Below are 27,943 nucleotides of genomic sequence, written 5' to 3'. Positions count from 1 at the left end.
TCTACAGTGATCTATTTTTAGCCTTCGCCCTCTCACGTTAATCGTTTTGACATTTCGCCTAGTTACGTCACGTACTTTGTCTGTGGTTTGTGCAAATTTATGTTAATTTTGAATTTAATTTATACGATGTCATATTCAGTAAGCAAATCAAACATGTTCTATAGTATATATTTACTTATATTATAAATGCGAACGTAACTAAGGTTTGTGTGTTTGTTACAATTTTACTGATAAACTACTTAACTAATTTAGATGGAATTCGGTATGGCGGAAGTTTGAACAAGAAGAGACAACATAGGCTTTTTCACAACTGTATCCCACGCGTAACGAGGCTGCGAATAAAAGCTAGTAAAAATCATATATATCTTGAAAAATCTTAATTTTACCTACGTTTTTCCTTTAATACGATAACTAATACCATTAAACGTAAGTGTAGCCCCAGCGTTATAGATTAGAACACAGTATTCGTATCAAAAGCGATTCATACGTATATTGCCAATTGACCATTTTACCCGTGCCAGTAACGAGCCACCGCTTTTGTGGTTGCCAGTGAAAATATTGCCAATCTTCAAACGATACTGGCACACTGCCTACACACGAAACGCGTATCGTAACATTTCTATTTCAATTCGAATTTCAAAAAACATAATATACGTATAGAAATGTATAAAATTATACAATTATTAGGGCGATAAACAAGTTAAGAATTAACAAAAAAATTGGTTTTAAAAAATGGACCTTATTACATGTCTATTAAAGTCGCCCTAAGGGCTGCAGCCGTTTATAAGTTGATAGTCAACTATGCTTGCCACGATTCAGAGCATATTGAACCGACTCTATTGTCGACGGACAGTGCCAGTTTAGGTTTTGCGGTTTATATAGTGAGTAGGATTTTTGGGGCCTAAATATCTTCTCGCAAGCCTACCCCCTTACTCTGAGTAAGTCATTCTCGCCTGTGTGAAAAATGAAACGTAAACTATTTTATACTGATTCAAAAGAAGCATTGTCCGTTTTCATAATTACATAGATATTTAAGTTCCTTTGATTTAGGCAAAAAAAAAACGTTTTTTCTAATAAACGTAACGATTATATTATATTAACTTTGAAAATAGTTAGGTGTGGATATTAATAAGTATCAGGACTACAGCGTAACTGAGACCGTAGCGAAGATGTCTACCTAACAATCATTGACGCTAACTTCGTGTAAGAGAATGACATATCTTAGCGATACAGTTTTCGATAAATATTTCCTAAAATTTTGACTGTATTTTATTATCTTTAACGATTGTAGAAAAGTATTTTGGCTACAGCGCCTGCTTTAGAGACGCGATGCATAAACATGTAAGCCCAACTGTACCCACTTGTTCTGTTTATGAATAGGGCGTGGATTTTTTTTAAAGGAACTCTTTTGGATTATTTGTATACGTTCTTATATAATGACAACATCTGAATTAATGTAATATGTGTGTATGAAACATAGTAAATATGTTCTATATAATTTGACACCGGTCTGGTGAAAGAGAGCATAAGTGTAATAGTAAGGTCTCGTTGTCGAGGTTACTTGAATATTATGTCACTACCCATTTCATAAAATTCTAATAATTTAATTCTTATAATTCCTAAAGTTATCCATCTTAAAAAAAAATACTCAGTCGTAGCACGGAGTCAGGAAGTTGGCGGTGTGATACATACCTCCATCCTGGGGAAAGTACGTAAAACCGTTGGTCCTGCGCCTGATCTCTCTCCGGTCATGTCGGATTGCCACTCACCGGACTATGAGAGTGAAAGAACAGAGAGTGCACCTGTGTATTGCGCACACACTGGTGCACTAAAATATCTCCTGCGTAATTGGCTGATTTCCGTATAGATTGGGCGCGCTGGCCGAAATTCGGTTAGGAGGGTACTATCAACAATAGCGGTTCGTACCGAATCTAGCGCCATCTATGTAAAAGCTTAAGTTTTTTAGAGACTTTTGTAGCGATAAAGGCTTTTCACGCGGAAGACCCCGGAGCAACATATGATATGCTATATTTATTTCGATAGGCATTGACCTTGTTGACCCCAGTACAAGATACCTTTCGCAATTTGCTTATCTAATAACACATACCCGAAAATCGTGACGGATCATCTAATAACAACAGTCAATCATTCGCGCATCAATCAAAATTAATTGCTAACCATTCTGTCAAATTGAGCGTAACATCAAAGTGTATTGTAGCATATTGTACTGTTCCGACTGTTCTGATTACATCTATCCACATTGAATATTGGAGCACCGAGGCTGCGGGTGCAGGTATGAGAGTGTATTTGGAATAACGGTTTGTGATTTACCCGACGGCGAAATGTTCACAGGTTTCCTTCATTTAGTATTAGCTGTAATGTATTAATTATACTCAATGTTCGTGCATTGTAAATTGGGTTTTAGGAATTAGTATTAAAACTTATATTCGTTTGAATTCTCTAAGACTACTAAATAAGATGTGTTCCATTCAAACAGCAAATCTAATTCTAGACGGCGTTATTCAAATAGTTGCAGATGTTTTGTTAGATGGAATTACGTGTCCAATATAAGAAATTGTTGGTCTACACGTTTTCACTTAAACCTTTTTATATAAAGTATTATGTTCAATTACTAAACTGGTGATATTAAAATTACGAATGAATATTTTATTTTTATTTTTTATTTATTTATTTATTAGGCGTACCAGCGTTTAATAGCATAGTAAGTATGATTCACTATTATAGGTAAACACCAAATGCAATTTTTTTTAACAATAAACCATAATTGTTGTACATGATGTGTTTTTCGCGGATCTGCACAGGTGAAAGATCTGTGTTAATCCAACGTACGTTATATCTGTGTGCCAAAAATCATCTAAATCCGGGAAGCGGTCTCTGTGTTCATTTCTAACAAACATTAAAAGATATTTAACAACTATCGCATTTAAAATGTTAGTAATGTTGCAACCATCTTTTTATATAAAAATATATTATTGTCTGTTCCACATATTAACTAACGCAAAAGCAGGAAGACATTAAACAAAACTAAAATCATTGAAACTTTCGTGTTTCTTTGATGTCGCTTCAAAAGAGTTCGTTTGCCCATAGTGTGCATTGGCTTGAAAATCTATTGATGACGACATACAATGACTTTCATTTGCGAAATTACTGCGACGGCTTAATTGACCCGAAAAAGTTACGAGGTTGATAAACAAAAGGTTTTTCTAATGTTTCGTACCTCAGATCAATGAAGAAGCCGATAATATATTTGTTTTACGTTATTTCTAAGTACTATGAAGCGGCGATAGCCTAGTTGGGTGTGGAACGGACTGCCGAAACGAATGTCCACAGGTTCAAGCCCCAAGGGCACACACCTCTGACTTTTCTAAAAATCATGTGTGTATTCTATGTGAATTTATCGTTCGCTTTAACGGTGAAGGAAAACATCGTGAGGAAACCTGCACATCCGAGAAGGAATTTCGAAGGTGTGTGGAGTCTACCAATCCGCACTAGGCCAGCGTGGTGGACTAAGGCCTAATCCCTCTCAGTAGTAGAGGAGGCCCGTGCTCAGCAGTGGGCAAGTATATAATACAGGGCTTATATTATTATTATTATGATATATGCAAGCTGGTTTTTTATACGGATATAGCAAAGTGGCTTAATTGAACCGGATGGTAAGTGAAGTGGGGCCAATAAAACGTCGACTGACGAGAGATGATTACCCCTCGGCAGTCGACACAATTTTGCCGGCCTGTTGGAACGGATATACATAGGCTGATCCAGGAACGCGACACACTTACGTGGGTAACTATAGCGGGTTTTAACACCTTGTGTATGGGGGTCGCTATACGGGCGGATATATAATATACCCTACTACCAGCAAAAGTATCACATCAGTATCTCTACTAAAGTATGGAACACCATTGTTCCGTTATTGTATTCTGCGCCGCGACGAAATTAAAACACGAAAGGTAAGTAAACAATCAAAGTGCTCCATCATTTCAAATTAATTACTCGAAAGAGATTACAGACTCGATTCTAATGATTATCTTTCGTGTTATCGCGAATTGTTCTTTCATAGTACCTCGTTATATGCCTTTTTATGGTAAAGAATTTTATGACTGTCATATTATGAGTTATGTTTTTTTCGGTGAATAGGCTTTCATAGAGCCGCGTGTACAGTAATACAGTTTTATTATTGCTAATACGATTTGTCTCGCGTTTCGTAAAAGATGGCAGATAATGTGTCTGGTGCGCTTAAAGAAATATTATAAAAGTTAGTTATTGTGACATGTGCCATTTATTTAATGTATTACATAGGTAATTTATTTAGATAATATTATTGGGTTTTTATACTCAGTATCTGACTGGAGTCTGGAATTTGAGTCTGATATGGCGGATAGGGTCGCCCCTATCATATTGTGGGATGGAATACAAACGGCGGTAAAGTGGGTGCACTAGTTGCGTCTCTGCCTACGCCTTTGGGTATAGAAGGCGTGACTGTGTCTATAGATATGTATAGATGTTTTTATGTAAAAATTTAAACGATTGTTCTTGTAGATGTTGGTTTTTAATGTGGTCGATAGTCTGTTTCTGTATTGAAATTTAAATATTTTTTGTTGACATCCATTGTTTAATTGGACCAATAAATATTTATCATAGCCAATACTATGTCAGACCAGTGGCAAGGGTACATATAATTCGATTCCTGTTGGCTCCCTTTTCGCAATTCAATTTGTAAAGTATAATTATTATTAGAACGATTTGCAGACTGCATTAACCATTCGCCACTATGTCAGATTGTTGAACAATATTGCCGTGTATTACTGGCACAAAAATTTAACTATTTTTCGGTTTTTATCGTGGTTTTTATATTTTAATTTTATTCCGACATTTTAAAGACTTTGTAGCTTTTGTGGTCACGTCAGAGTCAACACAAATTGTGCTCGGTAATTGCAACAGGCTTGCCTATCATATAAAACGTAACAAACTTGACGATATTTTTTTTATGCTTTGAATATAGGACGATATTATATATAAAAATAATATAGTATTTGTCTTGTATTATACACTATACCATTGCTTGGCACGGGCCTCCTCTACTACTGACCTAAGTCAGTGTGGTAGACTAAGGCCTAAGCCTTAGTCTACCACACTGGCTTAGTGCAGATTGGCACACTTCAGGTACCATAATTCTTCTAGGTATAGAACCTAGGTATGCAGGATTCCTAAGATATTTTCCTACCCCGTTAGTGTGTCTACCAATTATATTATTTTCTTTCCAGTAATAATCCTCCCCTGATAGTGATAATGTTTTTTTCCAATAATAAGTGACTCGACAAACTATCAGGAATAAAATATAACTTATTTAAATTAAACTATTTTACGAATTTTATCGCGGTTTTAATATTTTACTTTTCTCAAAAAGATGAAAAATTATCACTTTCCATTGTTTCAGATGTGAAGTGAAGTGGTTAATGCCGGTGTCAGTGATAAAGCATGCATGAGACAGTGAGTGGTGTGCAGTGAGGGTCGCGGTGTCTGAGCGCAGTGTCGGTCGCAGTGGCAGCGATGCCGTTAAGTTGACGACGGCGGCTGGCCGCGCCTCACGCCGCTCTACCACTCGCACGACAGGTGAGTTACTGCGCATATTATAGCGTCACGTTTTTTCTTTTTCAGGGGTTGGTAGATACGCCTTTTTTCAGGCAGGAAGAGAAATAACATAAAAAGTTATGCAGCTACATCACCGAAACAATCATATTTAGGTCAACAAAACATAAAAAAATTAAATTGTTTTAAAGATTATGGAAGTATTTATTTTAGTAACATAAAATATTTTGATATTTAGAAATATTATTAAGAGGTGCAAAAATTACATTCTTTGTCACTGTGATTCTAAAATTTTTCTTACATCATTTTCTTGAATGTTTTGTCAATAAGGTCCATTTTCGTAAGGGCGAGGTCACTTGTTACGGTAGACAAGGGATACCGTAATAATATTCGTCACACATTACCATCAGGCAACACATTAAATATATTTTGTTGTGACTGCTTTGGTAGTATAGTTATAATGCGTACATGATACGAGTAAGACTACACCGCACTGGTGTCCTGGGTTGGAATCCCGGGTCGAGCCAAAACGATTCATGGCTTGGTATATCCATTTTAAAAATCATTTTAAAAATTACTCAGTCGCAGCTCGGAAACAGGAATTTGGCGGCGTGATACCCCCGTAAGCATGTAAAGTCGATGATCCTGCGCTTGTGTTCTCTCTGGTCATGTCGGATTGCCGTCTTATTGGACTAAACGCTGAACTTACATTTTTTTGTAGCTATAAGCCACGCACAGCTATGAAATATCGAATGATATATTTTATAGTTTTTAAAAATTTGCAAATAGTAAATGAAGTTACAGTAAAGAATTGTCGGATACCGATTTAAGACATTTCTTTAACTTAGAAACTGAAATCCCGTAGAGTAACCACATTCTATTAGTGAAAAAGGTGTATAAAATACTTATGTCTGGGGAAAAGACAATAAATCAATAACTGAACTAGTTTACGGCCACTCGTAAAATTGAAAGCATCTGCGTTATTGTTTATGTGTCGTGGAAAAAGCCATTGGTGGGGTGCTGATTGAGGTGAAAAATGTTTTATATACTAATAAAATATAAACGCTGATGTTATCGCCATTATATCGAACGACAATGGGTTTTTCGTAGACTTTTATGTTTTGGTCAATTATATCATCAAAGGCTTTTGGAACTGATAAGTTTAAGGTCGATGCGGTTGTAAAATATGATCCTGCTGTTTTTCGCGGTACGGACAGATATTTTGCCCGATGAAGTCACTATGTATATTAAACTATGATAATATTAGTCAAAATATTAATCTAAAATATGATCCAATCTGTTCCGTGGTTTTTTGACTTCTAATAAAGATCTAAATTTCGTCACAAAAGATTTTGCATTTATAATAAAATTTATTCAATGGTTGGTCATATGCAAGGACCATCTGAATGGCTACTACTGGAATGTCTATTGGTACCACCAAGTACTAAAGAGCATACGTTGTGTACCTTTTTGGCGGACATTTTAGCCGGTGTCATTACTGGGCATTATTCGACGCCGCCACGCAGTACTTCGTAATTCAAAGTTCTGTATAATATGGCTACTGTTTAGGGGTGCTCGTATCGCTTACCGTCACGCGAACGGCATGCTCGTCTCGTCATTCAACGGAAAAAAATAGTTTTTAACTATTGCGAGTCGTGCGAGTGAGGATTTATAATGGCATGCATTTGAAAGCTACCGAGCATTGAAGCTAGGCGAATAGTTACAAATATCTTACTCCTTTTAGACTGAACGAAATTAGTGAAATATTATAATTAATACGGGATGTTCAAAATAAATTATTATCCACTTTGCTCAATAGGAAAGATAGAGTTAATTTGACAGTCTTCTCCAGTACTGATAGTGGAATATGTCTTGTATGTAATTAAACCCTACTATCAATATATACACGATATTTACACTATGGATCTTCGAGCAAAACATAGTGACATTTAACAATTTAAAACAACTGTTATTTTAATTCCAGCATTTTGAAATTTCGCACGGGTGTTTATTTGTTCGCCGTCCGTGCGTAACATACAAAACGTCAGGATCAAAAATATAAACAAAGCTGAATGTGAAAACAACAAATAAAACAGACATGCAACGGCTTATTTTTTATAAATGTTTTTCAATAATTATTATAAATACAGTATATACTATTGTAGTCATTTATTGTTTCGAATAAACTAAATACAGAGTTAATTTTTATTACACCTTTGAACAAAACAATATAATGCTTTGAAAATTATCAGTAAATATGAAAATAGTTTGATTGTTTATGTAAATTTAAAAAGAATTTTGTCATACACGCGAAACATTCCATGAATTTGTGTTCTATTATTTTAGGTCAATTTTGTTGCGGAAGAATACACAGTGGAATTTATTTTGGACAATAATTAAATATTACGCGGAGTCGTCGTCAATAAAAGCGTCTATATAGCTCAAAAGTTTCTGTACCCCATAAATCAAAATACACTAAAGAGGAATAATAAATACTTGAGTGAATTTTAAAACTTATTAATTTCTTGCGCGATTAATTTCTTAGGACTCATTTTTTTTTTGGGTGACAATTTCATATTATTCATGTTATTAATTTCACAGTTCATTTTATATGCAGTAGGTTAAGGTAAAAGGACTTTATAATATTCATTTTGTTTGAGCAATGTGTAGCTGATTTTACGATACCAGTATAACATAATCAAACTGTATCATTTTTTTTAAATTATTGTAGTATTGATTGACCAATACAATTAAGTTAACAATTTTCTATAATAGTGTGACCACTGCACATGCAAGTATGCAACATATTCACATGCAAGGCATTGCACTGTGTTCGAAATTTTGACAATTAATAGATGTAGTTCCAGTAACCAAACATTCTTGAACAAAAACTAAATAATGAATATTCGCGTATTTTACATATTTGCGAAGTTAATAATATCCCGAATAAATTCAGTTGCGACACGAGCCGTCAAAAACACAATATTTACGCGTATAAGCGAGTTTCGACAAAGACCGAATTCGTTTTAACTTACCGACGCGAATTCGTAATCCAATTCGAGGTAAATGATTTCGGCACAATCTGAGCAGGCGTCGTCAAAAAACCGAGGTGCGCTGTATTAAGCCCGGGAAACTTCCTCGATTGGAGACGTGTGCTATCAAATGTTTATTGCTTTTTTAATACGATTAACTTTTATTATTAAAGTTTTTTTATTTATGCAAACCTTTGTAATTTGTGATAGCTATTCTCATGTTAGGAAAGAATGTATTTTATTTATATTATTGGTAGTGTGTAAAGGAAACTGTATATCGAATTACGAGTTATAATTTAAACAACATGCATTTATTTAAAATTCAGCTCTATACTAAAATAAAACAAAATACAAAATCAAACAACGACATACCGTTCCGGTGAAGCAAGCAAATGGTTGCAATTTGCAGCGCAAATATCTGACCCGTAGTTTATGCATCTTTGGCGGCGAGTCACTAATAGAATCCATTAGAGGTGTTTCCCGCCACACACTCGCAATTTTCTGCATCACTTCCCTGATAACTCATAAAGTCTAATGCGTCCGCTTGCCATTTCACATTTCTTTTCCTCGATATATTTTATGGAAGAAGTTGAATGTTGAATAATTTTATTGTTCATGTGTTTTTAAATGTATAGATTACGTTTTTTATTTTTTTTTCTGTATTTTATGATCATTTATTTTAATGTTTAGGTGCCTGAATACCTACGTGAAGAAAAATCTTTATATCCCTTTTTAAGTACATTGCACGCACGAACGAATGTGAGATTTAGCTTAACTAATTAAAGTTTATATAAAAGATTATAGGAAAGAAAAGTATAATATGTGTTACAAATTAAATTCGACGATCGAATTTCAATCACTAGTTTCACCTATTATATTTTTTGATTTTTCGTTATTGCTTCAGCATATTATTCGCTGACCAATTTTGTTAATCCCTTTTATCCTTTAAGGAGATGAATGTTCGAAAATCTCTTCTTAGTGCTCCTTTAACAATAAAACGTTGGGTAAAAATTCATGCTTCTAGAACCTAAAACCAAGTTTCGAGAAATACGTTTTATTACTTTAAAACAATACTTTTGTTGTCGTATTCTTTACGCGTTTTATCTTTGATATCTTGGTCTGGTTGTCTTTGACTAATAATTTAAAAATAAATAAATAATATACTAACTTTTCGACATGACTGCATTTATAATGTTTTATAATGGCGAAGTGCATTAAAACATATGTACACGAGCATATGTAAGTCATATAGAATTGAATTCATTTTACGTCATTAAAATCTGCCATACGGTCCGAATAGGGATTCGTAGTTTGACAAAGTGGGACGAGGAACGATCGTGCGGTCTCATGGGTCCTTCAGACAGCTGATTTCGCGCACCACTCTTGTGGCTCATAGAGTTGAAAAAGCCAGATTATGCGGGCTCAACTTGATTTGTAGAAGGGTTAAAAATACGGAATACTTTTAAACGTTGTGCAAACACGAGCAAGTTAGGCAGTTGTAGCTTTTAAAAAAAAAGTTTCGTTTCAGTTCGGAATGTGTTTCGTACGATGCTTTAAGTATAAGCTTCTATTAATTAATCGAATAAAGCAAAAGTTTAAAGGCTATTCTTTTAAGTTGACAGATATACATAATATAGTGTGTAGATAATTGCTTATGTTATACGGAGTTATTAATAACATAGGTATGTTTAATGTTAGTAACAAAATATTATTAATTATTTTATTTAAAATTAAAAAGTCGTAAAATATTTTGTAGAGTAAAAACTGAAAACCTTTTTAGTCTAAAACGGTGACCTCCTCGGGTTTTATGTAAATCAGCAATGATTAAAAAAAACCTCACATGAACCATATTGAAATATTTTGTATTTGTAGATTATGACGGTTCATCCCCAACACATACATTTATTTATTTATTTGACTTAACGGTATTCACGTATTACTATAATTTAATAATACAAAAATCAATAATTATCCGCATTGCCTAGTAAGTAATCCGCATTCTAAAAGCAAAATCGAATTCATAAATAAGAAAATCATAATCTTATTTATATTGCTTATTTTTTCAAATAACTGGACTGCATAACCCTATTAGTAGGGCTTGTACCCTATATGAGAAAGCAATGCAGGTATTAAGTGCTTACTACCACGACCAACTGAAGCGTTCACAATGAATAGAATATACTGGAAGCGTACAACTCTGAGCTGCGAGTTTGCTTTGCGAATCTAGATTCACCTACTGGGAATAAAATGTTAACTTTGTTGTGTATTTTTCTTCCTTTGCAAGTTAAACTAGTTTGCTGACGTAGTGTCTCAAGTCAATCTTGAATTTCTCATGTAATGAAAAAATTTAATTTAAAAACTTTCAATGCAACTGTGATAAAAGATATCATGACTGCCTCGATGGCTTGTTTGTAATGCGTATGTGGTATGTCCATGACCGCTGTGGTGCTGGGTTCGAATGCCGGGTCGAGCCAAAAATTATGTGACTGGGTTTTTTCTATCTTGAAAATTACTCAGTCGCAGCTCGATGTCAGGATGTTGGCGGTGTGATGCCATCGTGCCTCGAAAAGCACGTAAAGCGATAGTTCATGCGCCTCAAATCTCTCTTTTTATGTCGGATTGTTATATCACCGGGCTATGAGAATAAGGGATGATCATCTCTCGTCAGTCGACACTTAATTAGATCCTACTCCACTTGCCATCAGGTGCAGTGGGGTCAAATAGGCGTGCACATATAAAAAAAATACGACCCAAGATTTTTTTTGTTAAACAGAATGATAATAGAATAACAAAAACTAGCTTTTTCGCCCTGAAACGACTGGCACTGACCATACGTTATTATTCCACGGGTTATCGTAGTCGGAGAGTATCATGTCGCACGCTAGCAATTTGCAAACGCCGCGCACTCGCAAGAAGATTAATGAAGCTGCCATGCCTGTACGGACGAGTTCATTTCACTCGCTTTGTCTACATAAAAATACTTTCAATATTACTATTTGATCAAATTTTATATTCATGTTATGATAGAATGATCACTAATATAATAGGTTTGTCAATGGTCTAATGTGTATAGAATTATCATTGGTAGAACTTGGCAAGAAATTGGGGCCATACGCTAAGATATTTAAGGATTTATTAAACCTTGATTTAGACTCTTAATTATAGTTTACTGGCTTTTAATCTTATTAAGCACTTTCTCGCGATAGTTTGTACAGAAAATGTGTAACGACACTGACACATTAAAGATTCCATCTTTTGATAGATATATAGATCGCTTATTGTCCTAATTTACCACATGTTCCTGGTTTGTCTCTGTTTTGTTTGTATTTGGAGACATGCTTCCGAGTTCCGACCTTTATAAATGAGAGAGTATTAACTTACCATCATGCTAATGTAATATTCTACTTTTACAAAGAATACGTACATATAGATGAGACATTGCCAAAATATATTTTTGTTTGGGAGATAACTTTTGACATTCTCACGGTTTACTATAATCACTTTTATGTTTTCATCACTTAGGAAGCTTGGGAATCAACTTAGGGCCAGTTTAAGCATAGATATTTGTTAAATTTTTAATGAATTTATTATTGATAAATTTACTAATATTATAGGACGTAGTTTAAAGAGTAATCAAATGTACCTTATTGATGACATCAGCTTATTCTTCTGCCATTTGCTCGTACTGCGATGTGGTGGTGGATTGGCGTTACATACTTCATTACATACTCATGACATTTTATCAAATTTTATTGAAGTATTCGGAATATCTACAGCTGCTTGGTTGTTGGCTCTCAATTTCGCTGCGTCAAGCCTTTTGCATCTTGATCTCACTGTGCATTCATCCTACTTTAAGGCTTAGACAGTAAGTAGTTTTGACACGCGTCTGTGGTCTCAAAATTTCACCATATTGCAAAAGTGTTGCAATATTTAAATAAGTTCGACTTTTAGTAATCCGCGAAAGGTTTGAAATGTTTGTTTAGGATAGTGTATTCAGGTTTATGATGAACTTATCGTGCCTTTAGTCGATGGACGGGCGGAATTGTTTACGTAATGAGACGTAGAAGCCGGTATTGCAAAGCTGATTGTATAAATGGAACATATTTAAAATATAATTTGTATTTATATTCCTTCATTAATGCAAAATTTCTGTAACATCACATCAGCGCTGGTCGATCATTACGTGATAATTTAATCTCCAATTAATTAATAACTATTAATTTAATTACATATGTGACAACGACACCACGTTATTTTCCATCAGTGGTAAATAACGCGTGTCGGACACACGTGGAGATTTATTTACTCATTACACTCAGTAAAACATGTTAGCTGTGAATTGAGTTAATTAGTGGACTGTACTCATTTGCTTTTACGTTGAATTACCGGCCTATTCGAAGTTGCGCTGTCGGATAAAGGCTAATCACGGATGTAACGTTGTTTGCATTCGGCCCTGTGATGTGAATTGTATTAAATACGTTAAATTTTTGTTAGAAATTTCTTTATTCATTTTATTTTTGTGTTAGGTTTGTGCAGTGAAACGTTGTTTAATTAGGACCACTTGCAAAAAATCAAAACTATAATACGTTACTAAAATGTTTTTGTTTTTACTTTTCGAAGCCAACGTGAGGCATCACATAGACGCTGTCATTTTGTTGCTGAGTAACACTTCTCTACTAAACGTATAGTGCAGCCCAAATTTAATGTCGACGGATACATATTATACACTGGCTGACTTCGGAACGTGACATGAAAATGACAAAGTCAGCTCTTTCATATGGAGGTAGACTGGTGCAGCCTAGACTTACTTCACAATCGCTTTATCAATATTACATTCTCTAATCCTATCAAATCATTGTGCAAACGTCTCACATGCAAATGTTATATTAAATGTATTGTCATGCCCACGTTGATAGGACGTTATGCGACGATCACAATAGATCGCTTTATTATGTGACACGTGTATAAACGTGTATACACGTCTGTGTCATTAAAGCTGACACAATATCATCGCTTCAAACGTTTCAGGGATCCGTAAGTGATTGTCATATTGATTAATAATCTTTATTGTTTAGTTTGATTATTCTTAGTGATATAAGATAATGATATTTTTTACGTTCTTTCTATGCATACTATTTGCTTTAGGATACTCTTGAGTTATTTATAAAGTTGAGCTATTGTAATATTTTTAGCATCACAATATAGTATCCATACGTTTAAATTGCATTTTATTGTATTACTGATCTACTTGAAAATAAATTAAAAATTACATTAAATTTAAAAATATTTGTTGTCTAAATATATTAATATGGTGAATCTCACAATGATGACGCCTCAGTTATTAACGCTTCGATGTGCAGCTTCTCTGGGCCATGCTTGTATAGTCTGCTATGAATTTGTGCAAGGTATTCGGTCTATATTTTGTCAGTAATATCTATAGGCATTAGTTGAACTAACAGTTTCTCGGTATGAATGTATATTTCCAAAGACGTTAATTTTCCCAGTAATAACAATGTTGGTCGGTGTGTTCTCAGTAAGCAAATTTGTATCAACATTTTAGATACAAGGGTGATTTTTGTTTATTGTCTTCATGTCTTTTTTTATTGACAATTTTTTTAACAGTACAATGTTTTGTGATATTGTTTGGAATGTTGAAATAGATGTTACGTCTTAGACACACTATATGTTGCAATTCGTTATTCAAAACTGTCGAATCTAGAAGTAATGTAATTTCTTCTACACGGAATTTTGATTTACATATAATTTAGTGGCTTATGTTTACCCGAGTCACCCTATAGACATTTTTCCTACAGCATAATTGGGTCAGCTTGACCCATATTATTATATAGTCATTGTACATGTGAAGTGATAGGTAAAATATCGGGTTATGTAATAAAAAAACGCTTGAGGCCTAATAACGTCGAATATTCACAGAACCACCGCACATAATGTACTCTTGCTCCGTTATACACGATCGGTGTGACCGAAGCGTTGCTCAGCAGAGCATGGTAAGCTATTTTCACCTCTTTAGAAATATTTTTCGGCGGTGCGTGCTTTTAGATACGATGATTTTTAGCTCAGCGATTGATTTTAAGGTTCAGTTTAGGTTGCTATCGGCGTTGTGACAAATTATGATGCTTTTTTGATATAATGTTATAGTTGTGAATCAATATTTTGAAAATAATGTTATGTATTTGTAAAGTAGGAATAGTATTCTATGAGGTAAAATATGATTTTAAAAACCTTGTAGATTGTATTTTTTTGGTTTTATTTTTAAAACCAAAAAATACAATCTACAAGTTGTTATTCTTGTTTTTGAAAAGGGTAGGAAGGTGTTCTTTTGTCTTTGAAACGTTTATAGAAATTTTCCAGGAATACTTTTTTTTTGATAAAACAATGAACACAAAAATATGCGTAAATTATTATGTATCGGATACTCACAAAACATAATTAATACATTGAATCATCATTCCTGTATTTTGCGCGAAATTATTTAAAAATAATATTTAAACATCTAAAATAAAATAAATAAATAAATAAACATCTGTGAAGGATCATAATTACGGAGATGATCCAAATAAAACTATAAAATATTTACAAAATAAAACTAAATACTATAAATGTATCATGCAATATAAACAGCCCCATACAAATGTCGTTTATGTTTGCTTCCACTGAGAAATTGATCAGTACGTCTTGTCTGTTAATCCACTTTAGCACTGCTTTGTCCCGGATGTTCTTTAAGTAAAACTAAGTGCACGAACACAATAACAGAGCTCATGCAGTACTTCAAACGTAGCCCCGTGTAAACAGATTCTAACTACTATAAACTGCACACTAAATCTTTCCTATTTTACTAACAATACTAAGATTGTTTTGTTGTTTTATGCATTTGTTGCGAATTGGGCGTGGAGTCTATTTTTGTTTTTAAACGTCTTCAAAATTAGGAGGACGTTCTCAATTCAACGTCTATTTTTTTATGTTTGTTATCATAAAACACGTTCAATTATTAAGTGATTTGGGGATGTCTTTTCTTATTTGTAAGAATAGGCTGCCAGATTGGTTCCATTGATTTTTTCAAAAAGCGGTTTAGTAGTTTGGTTTTAAACTAAAATAATGGTTTTTGAAGGCAGTTTAATTTTGTTCATCATGGCAAACCCATACATTATATCACACAACGTGTAATATGCGGAATTTACACGTGATAAAATGTTTTTGGGTCACGTGATGAATACTAAAATTTAATTCTACAGCCAAAAGTTAGTTGTTAAGCACTCGAGAACTGACCGACGATGCTATGTTTATAATCTGCTACGTCGTAGCGTCTACGAGCCTTAACGGCGCTGGCTACGATATTGCTACGTGACATTAGAAACATTTCATACTACTTTGTGGCGCTGCTAGTTTCTATTGTGTAAGTTAAAGGTCGTAGTAAAAGTAGCGAAGTTTTGACTTATTCTCAAGCGTTCACACAATGAGTGGTTAATTGCTTACGTTATAATTAAATAACTTAGTATAAAATGTCGTATTACAAAAAATATATCTTATAACATTTTATGTTGTGTAAGAGATGAGTGAGAGAGTGTATGAGGTTAATATTTTACTATATCGATTGCGACATATTTATATTGTTAAATATCTATATATAACAATATAAATATATCGCTTTAAAGCTTTTATCCTGAAAATTAAAAAATATTTATTTTTCAGTATAAAAACTTTTAAATTCATTTTCCTTTACTTTCAGATTGTTCAAAACAGTAAACATTTTTAAGCTTTATTCGATGTAAAATGCACACACCGCGATAAGGCTTAGAATACCACATTTAAGGGTTAAACAAAAACTCAGTGTCAGAAAAAGGAACGAACGTACAAAAGGCGTATAAAAACTGATACGTTTCAAGAGTTACAACTATTTAATATTAATTTATTTGCACTTTACATACAATTGAATTTGTACATAAGCGAACTTAATGCTGTACGCATTCTCTCCCAGTCAGACTCAGGGTGGAGCAGAGATGAACAAGGTAGGTGCATCAAAGAAATCTTTTCCAGTAAACAAATACAACAGTAAATATAAATAATACGATATGAACAAATTTTATGAAATAAATAAATTAAATGTAGACATAGAATAAAAATAAAATATACTATACTAATCACTACTACTACACGTTGAGTTCACAGTAAATTTGTCTCAATTATAAACCGTAATTCGAAAGCTCAAACTAATATTTAAGTTGGCAACACTGCTGATTATAATTATTAATATATTAGGAACATGTTCACCTGCTGTTAATTTGATCTCGTCAACGTTGTCTATAATTATGTGTTATCGAATATAATACGAGCTTTGTTTTCGTATCTTTGTTATGAAGCGTTAATTAATGTTTTGATTCCGAAATATTACTGTGTTTACGTAAGTAATATGCTGCTTCCATTTCTTATTTTAGTATAAAAGGGGAAATTTTTTTACAGAGCAATTACCGAATGCTGACGCGTAACAACACGTTCACAGCTGCGCATAATTTTCCTGTTGATGAACACATATCAGTTGCTATGTCGTTGGTGGTAGGATATATTTTATATCCGTCTGGATAGTGATTACCGTAACAAGGTGTGAAAACCCGCTATAGTGGCCCACGTAAGTCTGTCGTATTCCGGAACAGCCTTATATCCGGTTACAACAGGCCGGCATAATTGTGTCAACTGCCGAAGGGTAAGCGTCTCTCGTCAGTCGACATTCTATTGGAGCCCACTCCACTTACCATCAGGTGCAGTGTATAAAAAATTAACGACGCATTGCTCACGCAATAACAAAGTCAGAAAAAATAGTGTGATGTTTTGTTGATATCTGTATTTATCTGTCCCTTGAATAATTATAATATTTGAAATATTTTCTCAACATACTGTATATAATTGTATGAGTACTGTCAATGTGCCAGCTTTCGTTAAAAAATCTATAAATCAGGTGCGAATCCGAGGGGATCAATGGGGTCATGACCCTTCTGGGCTGAGTCTTGGTGACTACTGATCATTTCTTAATGAGTCTCATTGATATATTTAATAAAATAAATATTTTGAATTATAGAAAATACACGCTAATGACTTGACGCTATTATTTAATTTATGTACAGAGAAAAATAATATTTCGTAACTTTGGTTTAAATTATTTTGAAATTTAACAATATTTACTATTTCTTTTGTAATTTGATTTATTTTTGTATTCGATTTGGAATTAGTCACTACTAGACCTCGACAATATGACCCCCTGACTTAACCTGAATCCGATTGCTGTAAATAGGTAGTCTGGAAAAAGCAAATTGTATTAAGGTGGAATGGAATAAAATTCCTGAATAACATCAATTACGGCAACAACGGTTCGAAATTTAAATTCCAAGGATCACGGACAGTAATAAATGTTTGTCAAACTTCGAACTTCAACTTATTTCGAATTTATTAGAACCCTTTGAAGTGATTGGAAAATGTTCATTTGGAAGTTGGCAACATCTATTTAGCTCCGGTTTGATACGGCTTCCCACTTCAGTTAGATTTAAAGCAAAAAGTATACGATAACAATTTGGACAAGGCGTCGGATGATTGACAGAGTTAGTCATTGTATACACCGTTTTAGAAACTGGCAATTACGCCAATAGAGATTACAATGAAATATTTGACTTTTCAGTTGTGATAAAGGTGATGTAATTTTCTCCGTTTCACTTTAAAACTCTTAGTTTAAACTGGATATATATACCGGCCATTCATTGGTCCGTAAATACTACACGAAATTAAATGTTTAATTTTATTTATTTGGCCACCAACAATTGTTTACACTTATACTTATGAATTAAATATAAAAACTAATACAATTAAGTTGCACAAATGTAGCCATTATTAAAAGGTTAGCACAGCATGCACTTATTTAGTTTGTTCTATTCTTTTTGTGACATCTAGTGTCTCCATTGCTTACGTATTTACAACGGAATCCAACAAAGTAGTTCTGATAAAAGATGTACTACTTTTCAAAGCGTGAAATCCCGCCGTGTAATCACTTAGACGTCTGTAAATTCAAACAACACTTATGTACACGTTTCTGTTCCGCGAACGAAACGTCTCTACACTGAATAAATGTTTGAAGTAGAATAACAGAGGTTATTTGATCTCGCTGGCTGGATTGGATCTATGCAGTTTTATTAATTCATATTGCTTGTAGATACTTATTCAAGTTTTTCGTGTTTCTTATGATGTAAGATTGTGTAGGTATAATTTTTATGTAAGGCGGTAAAATTGTGTGATTTATTTGAGTTACTATACATAATTTGATTTCAGATTTCAAAGTATTTTTTTATTAGGACAGTTTCTACGGATTACCATTTATCTTTTATAGTCTTTTTTATACAAAATATTTTAGGTGTTGCTTGCGGCTTCACCCACAAAAGAGGCTTTTCCTGAAAAAAAAGTCCATTAGACTACGATGCCAGCGCCATTTATATAAAAAATCAAATAAAAATTACCATTATCTCCTATCAGAGTAAATTAATAGTATAAAAGTAGCCTATGTTCTAATCCAGGACATTATCTTCTCGTATGTCAAATTTCATCCAAGTCCGTTCAGTTGTTCCTGTGTTTACCTCGAACAAACTTAAAAATCTTGAAACATTTTCATAAACTTTCGCATTTATATAAGTAAGATAACGCGACAAGGGACAACACAATAAGATACACGTTTTTCGTACACGGGGAACAACAGGGAAACTGAATCACCTCTTCCCTGAAAGTATCAGGGCGGTCAATAAGCCCGAGCAAAAAAGCTCGAGTCAGAGAAAATCTGAAAGTTGAGAATTTAAGATTATAATTTACCTCCCAATAGAATGATCACATTATAAAGGCACTCCTGTATTGCAAACTAACAGTATTACAATTGCCATGTACAATAGTACTCGAAGCCAGAACATCAAACGAATTTGCCGAATCCACCTCAAGATATGTAGACCACTAAACAATGTACGTTTCACGTTATACAAAGCCGTGTACTATTGTTTGGAATGTAGTAGCGTATCTATTAGTTCAGTGACTAAATAACAAATACAGAAATTTATTAAAGCCTATTGTACCATTAGTAAGTTGTAAAAGAAAATAACCTTATTTAGAGGCATTGAATAAGATTAGGTCAATGAGTAGAGAGTACCTAATTATTCATTTAATGTGGGAGGAAGTAAGTGCATCGATTCTTTTCGATTAAAATATTTTAGACGGAATTATAAAAAGACTTCATTAGATTTATTGTATAATGATTTCTTATGTTGACGCGAATGTTAGACATTAAAATTAAACTATTTTTTCGGATTTTATCCCGGTTTTTATATTTGAATTTCTCTTGACGTTTCGAAGACTTTGCAGCCTTCATGGTCACGGGGCGGACTGTGGTGCTGGTCATCCGTAAACTCAAAGTTACAATATCTATCTACCATTTATTGTTTCACTCTATAAAGGTGATGATTTTATCTGCAATGTCCCTCAACGGATGCCCTATACATAGTTTGTTAATGATCAATACCTCGTCTTTACGTACTTTAAACGAAATTATAACCGTAGAGAATATAATGTTTGTTGTTAACACCTGTCAAGCGGATACAAACTAAGCCCGTATTTATAAACGTTACTTAGTTAAGTACGAAGCAATGTTATGATGATAAGTCTATTTCTTAGTTCTTACGTCATGACGGCCTTCGCAGTGCGTAGGCATAAGGATGTTGTGCTACTACACTATATACTACTTTACTTCAGTGGGCTGTTAAGTAAACAAAGCTGAATAAAGCCAATGAAAACTATGAAATTGCCGACGCTATAAGTTCGAGCGCACTGTGGGTCCTCATAGTATTGTTTGTGAAAACGAGTAAAAGTGTGGGAGCTAAAGTGATCGTGCGGCGCATACGTTAGAAAATGTGTACGTTACAGATCTAAAAGAGTCATTTATTGGCCGTGAAGTGTTTTTTCTCTTATTCTTAAATAGTCATTTTGTAATTGTATTCTCAATCCATTCTTCTTTTTATAGAAGCAGCTTAGGGCAGACATTTCCTTAGTCATATACACAATTATTAAACCGAAAGTCAATCGATTTTGAATCGCATATCCAGTTTCGGCAACGACCCGCGTATATCCAAGCATAATACACATACAAAGATTGCAGCTGATTAGGCATATCGTCTTACCTTGCGTCGTTAAGCACCTTTAAAGTTCTACCTTAATTTAGAATTACTCTAATCTGATACATCTCGATTTCATACGGGGGACTATAAATAGTGTATTGAATTAGCGGTTGTGTGAATTTGTTGAATGTAAGTGGTGTTATTTGGCCGATCGCCAACGTCACTTGCACACGAAGTGGCTTACTAACGAACCGGGGATAGCCGCTCCTTGTATACTCAGTATGGATGAATGAAATTGAGATTTAGGAATGGTCAATGATTAGGCACGCGTAGATGAAGGTCGAGACCCATTAATTTTATCTAGATTTTTTTCTTAAATACTTTTAATATTGTATAGTTTGAATTTCCATGTAGTCAAAACTTGTATTACACAACACGCTTGGCCAAAGTGGGTGCCCTGGTTGCACCTCACCTTGCCCCTTCAGGGATAATGCCGCGATATGAGTGTGCTTTTTTTTTAAATTTTAGGAATATCTCAGAACATTGGCATATAATTCTTACAAGTAGTTAATGCGCTCAGATTTCAAAGACAGATTTAAAGTATAAGCTTACTAAGATCTTAGGTATCTAACATAGTATCTCACAGTTTATAGCGTATGTTTAACCGTTAGAGTACCAATGATACCTACAACGTAGGAAAGAAAATGCACACAATTTTAATGTACTATAGTTGTTAGTCTAATGCCTCTTTGTCAGCGTCCCGCATACCATTGCACGGCGTTTAATGTAGTAAAATAAGAGCAGGTTTATTAAAATAAAATGGTAGCGCGATCCTCAAAGCCAGCTAATAAGCTTCGACCGTTAATGAGTTTCATATTTCTGTGTGAAATTAATTTTGCACTTGCAATAATATTGTGTGGAGAAATTATATGAAATGTTCGTGATATTTTCATACGCCAGGATAAAGAGAAATATTTAAAGAGATTATAGATTTTTTTAAAGTTTTCACCCGCCTTTGCTGCAAAAACAATGTAGCTTCCTCATTATAGAAACATTTTCAGAATGGATTTTGTAGTTTCAGAGATTATAAGAATACTATACTACTTATATAAATATGAATGTACTGTGTAATCTGAAACTGATAAATAAATCAAAATCAATTTGACGTGTTTTCGGAGAGTTTACCTAAAACCATTTTGTATATATTTTTCTTGAAAAAATGCATAATTCACAAAAGTAATTACGGATACAGTAACAGTCACGTAATAGAAAAAAATATTTGCTGTGGTATTCATATATTTATCACCGCCTCAGATCTGTTGTCTCAGACATTTTATTTTATTTGAGGACATGAAATCTTGCCGCTATATTGTAAAATTCACTTCTCAAATAGAACGCTATTACGCTAATACATTGCGGCCTCACCCACGTATTCTGTATACTTTGAAATTGATTAAGAAATCTCAGAGTACTGCAAGATCATTTTCATGGTTTAAGCTTCTTGACAGTAGGTATTAAATATAAGACAATAGCTTTCGTTCGCGGCTTTGTTAGCATTAAAGAGTTTTTCACGAGATAAAAGTCAAGATAAATAGTAGTAACCTATATCCTTTCTAGGGCCTTAAATTATTTCTATGGCAAAAAAAACGACTGAACGAATTTAAATTTCATCTAAATTAGTTTAGTAGCTTTTAGTTTATCGCGTTCATACAGGCAGACGTGGCGAGGGATTCTATTTTATAATATGCACGCACTACAGTTTAGATATCATGTATAAAAAAAAGATACTATTATAATTTCAGTATTTCGGCAGTCAGCTGATCGACCGCACGTCCACACTAGTAGTTGCGATACCTGCTTACCGCCTACGGTTCTCAATCTTTGTGCACTTTCGAATCTACTACAAATTATGTCGTTTTCGTGCAGTCGTTGTGGAATTGAGTTTAGAGATGGCGTGCTTTGTTCAACATGTCAACTTCGGTTTGACTTTCCTTGTGCTGGTATCACAGAAGGTGGATGGCGCAAGCTCGGTGATAGGAAATTGACCTGGAAGTGCAGCACTTGTAAGTCATCGGCAGCAGCAAGTCCACGTTCGTCGTCCAAGGGTCTTTCTACCAGTGATCTTGACGGTATTCTGTCTGAACTCAAACATTTATCGGCCCAAATGGCATCACTACCTACCATAATTGAAAATATAAAGGCGATTCAGTCTGAATTGGCTGACTTGAAATCGATGAAGACCGAACTATTATCCGTCAAGACTAATTTAGAATGCATGAAATCTTCTATTGAATTCGCCCATAATTCTTTGGATGTGCTAACAAGCAAAACATCGAAAGTTGAACTTGAGGTGGAAGGTTTGATGAAGATGGAGACCGAGATGTTTTCTTTAAGGAACAGGTTCAAAGAGTTGGAGAGCTACAGACGTGAATGTGAGCAAAGATCACGTATGAATAATATCGAGTTTAAGGGAGTACCTGAGGCTAAGACTGAAAACCTAATTGAAATAGTGTCGAGAATTGGTGAACTTATTGCATTCAAAATTCCTAAGGAGCAGATCAACTATATTGCGAGGGTCCCGATGCGAGGTAACAACCGCAGTAAGAACATAATATGTTCCGTTCACAGCCGCTATATTAAGGATGATTTTGTAGCTGCCGCTAAGAAACACAAAGCCATCTTATCCTCTAATATTGGACTACAAGGTGACACAAGGATATTCGTCAATGACCATCTTACGTTGGACAATAAGTTGTTACTGAACAAAACCAAATCGGTTGCCAAGGAGCAGGGTTTTGCTTATGTGTGGGTAAAAAGTTGCAAAATACTTATACGAAAAAACTCAACTTCCCCTATCTTGGCCATCAAAACAGAAGAGGATTTAAAAAAACTCATTCATTAATTAGAATAGTCCATTGCCTGTTTTACATTACTAATGTTCAGCTTTATTATATCTACGCACCACACAGTTTGAGAAACAACTGTATTTTTTGCCCCGGTTTTTTGTGCGCTCGCAGTCCTTTTGTTTTCTTATCGCATTGGGTCGATCGTTCCGCTTTGTGTCGTAATTACAAGTTTAATTTGTATTGTCTCTTATTTAGGGTTTCAATTTGCTTGATTGTTCTGCTTCTGATGCTTCACATACACGTTTTTTTTTTATTTGCTACCGTTCCATTTTTTATATGATTGTATTGAATGCCTGCTATGATTTAATTTACAATGCTCATTAATGTTTACTATCAAAATGTTCGTGGGCTGCGGACGAAGACACACATGTTTTATAAGAATTTACTGTCTAATTGTTTCGATGTTATTTGCTTGACTGAGACATGGCTTGCGGATGGTTTAGAGGACAGTGAATTGTTTGATAACCGTTACATTATTTGGAGACGTGACCGGAATTATTGTCAAACTAACCAGTCTCGGGGCGGAGGAGTGCTTATTGCTGTAAGGCGTGACCTTCCAGCAGAAGTTTGCAGTGATTGGTGTTCACCAGCTGAGGATTTGTGGGTAACGCTAACCCTCCGACACAAAAATCCTAATATATCATATAAAATGCACCTATGTGTTGTTTATATTTGCCCTGAAAACCTCGGTTTCTCAATGGCCGATCAACTAGCCAATTTCTCAGACAATTTAATTAAGATTGTCTTAAATCATCCTGCTGATAAATTTGTGGTTTTGGTGACTTCAATTTGCCGCACATAAACTGGGTCCCGGCAGATGATAGCATCTCTCTGTATCCTGTTAACATCTATGGTCATGTCCAGGGCGACTTCTTTGTCAATCTCAATGCATGTAACTTGTTTCAATACAATTCCTATACTAATTGTAATAATAGGATCTTAGACCTAATTTTCTCTAACAATGATATAAATGTAACAAGTTGCATTGACCCACTTGTTCCCGAAGATCCACACCATAAAGCATTATGCGCCGTGGTTGACTTTGTTCAACTTCATATGCTTACCGAAAATCCACGTGTGAAGTTTTTATATAATTTAGCAGATTTTGATGCAATTTGCACGGAATTAGATAAAGTTAATTGGCTGCAAGAATTTGGTGCGTTGACCTTTGAGGAGTCCTTAACCTTCTTTTATGACGTCCTCTACAAATTACGCGACTCATATATTCCTACCAAAACTATTGTTCCCAAATATAAGTACCCTATTTGGTACAAAAGCCCTCTAATTAAAATTTTAAAAGAAAAAACTAAATACCACAGTAAATTCAGAAAATATGGTAATGTCTCCGATTATCAGTCTTTTGTTCTATTACGTGAAAGAGCCAAGATTCTTGAAAATGAGATGTTCGTAAAATATATCTCACTTATCGAAAATAACATTCGTAAGAACCCCAAGGCGTTTTGGTCCTTCGTTAAATCCAAGAAGCAGTCACATTGTTATCCTTCTGTTATAAAATATGGAGATCGGTCCTCTGAGGATGGAGTGGAGATCTGTAATCTGTTTGGTGATTACTTTCACTCAAATTTTCTCTCATGTTCGTCAGGCACTTACGATATCAATGAGTCTGCCAATGTTTGTGCAGATTTACCATCAATTGAAGTGCGTGAACTTGAGGTGTACAGACTGCTTAAATTTATCGACTCCAATAAATCGGCGGGGCCTGATGGCATTCCTTCATCTTTCATTGTTAAATGTGCGAAAAGTCTCAGTGTTCCTCTCACAATATTATACCGCCGGTCACTTGATCTTGGCGTGGTGCCGAGCATATGGAAATGCGCACTTATTACGCCTATTCATAAAAAGGAGCAAAAACTCTGTTGAAAATTATAGACCGATTTCGAAGCTTTGTTTATTCGCAAAAATTTTAGAAAAATTGTTTATCAACAACTCTACAGTGCTCTCAAACATAGCTTTAGCGATTATCAACATGGTTTTCTAAAAGGGCGTTCCACCACTTCAAACTTGATTCTGTGCAATGACTTCTTAACACATCACATGTCTCGATGTGGTCAGGTGGATGTTATATACACGGACTTTAGTAAGGCCTTCGATCGTATTGACCACAAAATTCTACTGCATAAATTACTATCCCTGGGAATTAGAGGTAACCTTTACAGATGGTTTTCGTCATACGTTGAGAACAGGTGTCAAACTGTTGTTCTGAACGGTTTTTCTTCGAGAGCAATGTTTATTCCGTCAGGGGTTCCGCAGGGGTCCTTGTTGGGGCCACTGCTGTTCATTATATTCATTAATGACATATCTCACAGCTTTATTCATTCCAAAATATTATTATATGCGGACGACATGAAAATACTTTGCCCAATTGGCTCAGTTGCAGACTCCCTTCGTCTCCAGGACGACCTTGACAGATTTCAAAGTTATTGCTATATCAATAAGCTAGATCTCAATGCCAGTAAGTGCTACATTTGTTCTTACACACGGAAGCATACACCATATCTTCATAACTACTTCTTGTTAAACACCACTGTATCACGTGTGAACTCTATAAGAGACCTTGGAGTTACTTTTGACACCAAACTGTTGTTCGATGCTCATGTTGAGAACATAGTTAGGAAGGCCTCCATGGCACTTGGTTTCGTTTTTAGACTGTGCTCAGAATTTAGTGACATCAAGACACTCAAAATAATTTATTGTTCTTTCGTCCGCAGCCACCTTGAATATGCCTCGCAAGTGTGGAACCCTATATATGATGTTTACATTAACCAAATTGAAAAAATACAAAAAATTTATACGATATTTGCAATACCGCTCAGGCAATTATTTTAATGACTATTTTACTCGATGTAAGAAATTTCATATTCTTCCATTGCAGGAGCGTAGGCGAATAGCCGATCTAGCATATCTTCTCAATATTCTCAATAGCACGGTTGATAGCCCTGAACTATTAAGCAAAATCGGACTGCGCACACCTTGTACTACGGTTAGAAAACCGAACCTCTTGTATGTTCCATTTGCTAAATCAGCATATCGGCAGAACTCGTACCTAATAAGAGCGTGCAGATCATTCAATGATGTTTCCTCTAATGTTGATATTGATCTCTTTAACTTCAACTGTACTAAATTAAAGAAAACTTTGTGCAATGCATTTTTTCACATATCGTAGTGTACATTTAAAATATGTAGGTCTCTAGGCTGGTTATCTGCCTATTATTGTTCTATATTATTGTATTGTATTTGTGAAAACTTTTAATTGACCTTTATCTTTTTTGTTATATTTACTACTTTTTGTTATGCTAGTTGTAAGTTTTCCTTAAATAAATAAATAAAATAAATAAATAAAATAAATTTATTAAAAATAAAAAGATATTTACTCTATAGAAATATTTGTCTTGACTAGATATTACCAATGTCGTGCAACATACGTGTGAGAATTATTATGTTTTATGTGGTTAGTCAAATTTCCTCAACTTTCTCAACCCTTATTGCTTCTTATGGGTAAGTAGCATCATAATTTTTCCACTTTTGTGGGTTTTTGGATATCACTTAACAACTTCATCCAAAGTAATTGGTCCAAACTAAATTACGAACGCCTTTTCTCGCTAAGTATACACCTGAAAAAGGAAAACCCACGCATGCTAATTACGCGTAACGGGATATTAGTAGCAAGGCTAACATTTAAAGGTCACGTTGTTGTCAAAGGCCACAATACCTTTTTCTACCCACCAGTAAGCTTTCTATGTACTTCAGTCGATGACTTAATAATTAAATTGTTTTAAGTGGTGGACACTCGAAACTATATGTTTAAGTTAAAGAAAATAAGTTTCATGTGTAAAATCTAAAACCATCCTAATTGGATCAATAGTTTTTGAGAAAATCGCAGACATACAAAATTTATATATACACGGATTTTTTGAAGTCGGTTAATAATCAATTATCGGTTGTAATTCTGCCTATCTATTTTGATGGTATAAGATTGATAATACTTTTTATGGATTGGTCTGATGTTCCCTGATTTTATTAAAAATAAAAAAACCTACTAGATTTCTTACTTCCAAGCAAATTCTAAAACAAATGTTTCCTTCATACCGTCATTGACCACAAAATCTTTTACAAATCGACCCCATTCCATTTTCAAATTGATCTTTAACGTCAACAAGATTACATGTCAATATCCATTAGCGCAGATCACATAATTTCTAATTACATCAGTAATTAATATTGATTG

General features: G+C 34.4%; 1 protein-coding gene across 1 annotated transcript; it reads left to right on the top strand.

The window, feature by feature from the left end:
- Nucleotides 1-22,700: 22,700 nt before the first annotated feature.
- LOC119190991 lies at nucleotides 22,701-23,693 on the top strand. Its single transcript, XM_037444684.1, has one exon. The coding sequence runs from the start codon at nucleotides 22,701-22,703 to the stop codon at nucleotides 23,691-23,693; it is 993 nt and encodes a 330-aa protein (XP_037300581.1).
- Nucleotides 23,694-27,943: the final 4,250 nt, after the last annotated feature.

The sequence above is a fragment of the Manduca sexta genome, chromosome 28 (assembly GCF_014839805.1).
Source record: "Manduca sexta isolate Smith_Timp_Sample1 chromosome 28, JHU_Msex_v1.0, whole genome shotgun sequence".
Classification (NCBI taxonomy): Eukaryota; Metazoa; Arthropoda; class Insecta; order Lepidoptera; family Sphingidae; genus Manduca; species Manduca sexta.
This window is presented reverse-complemented; position numbering and strand designations above follow the sequence as displayed.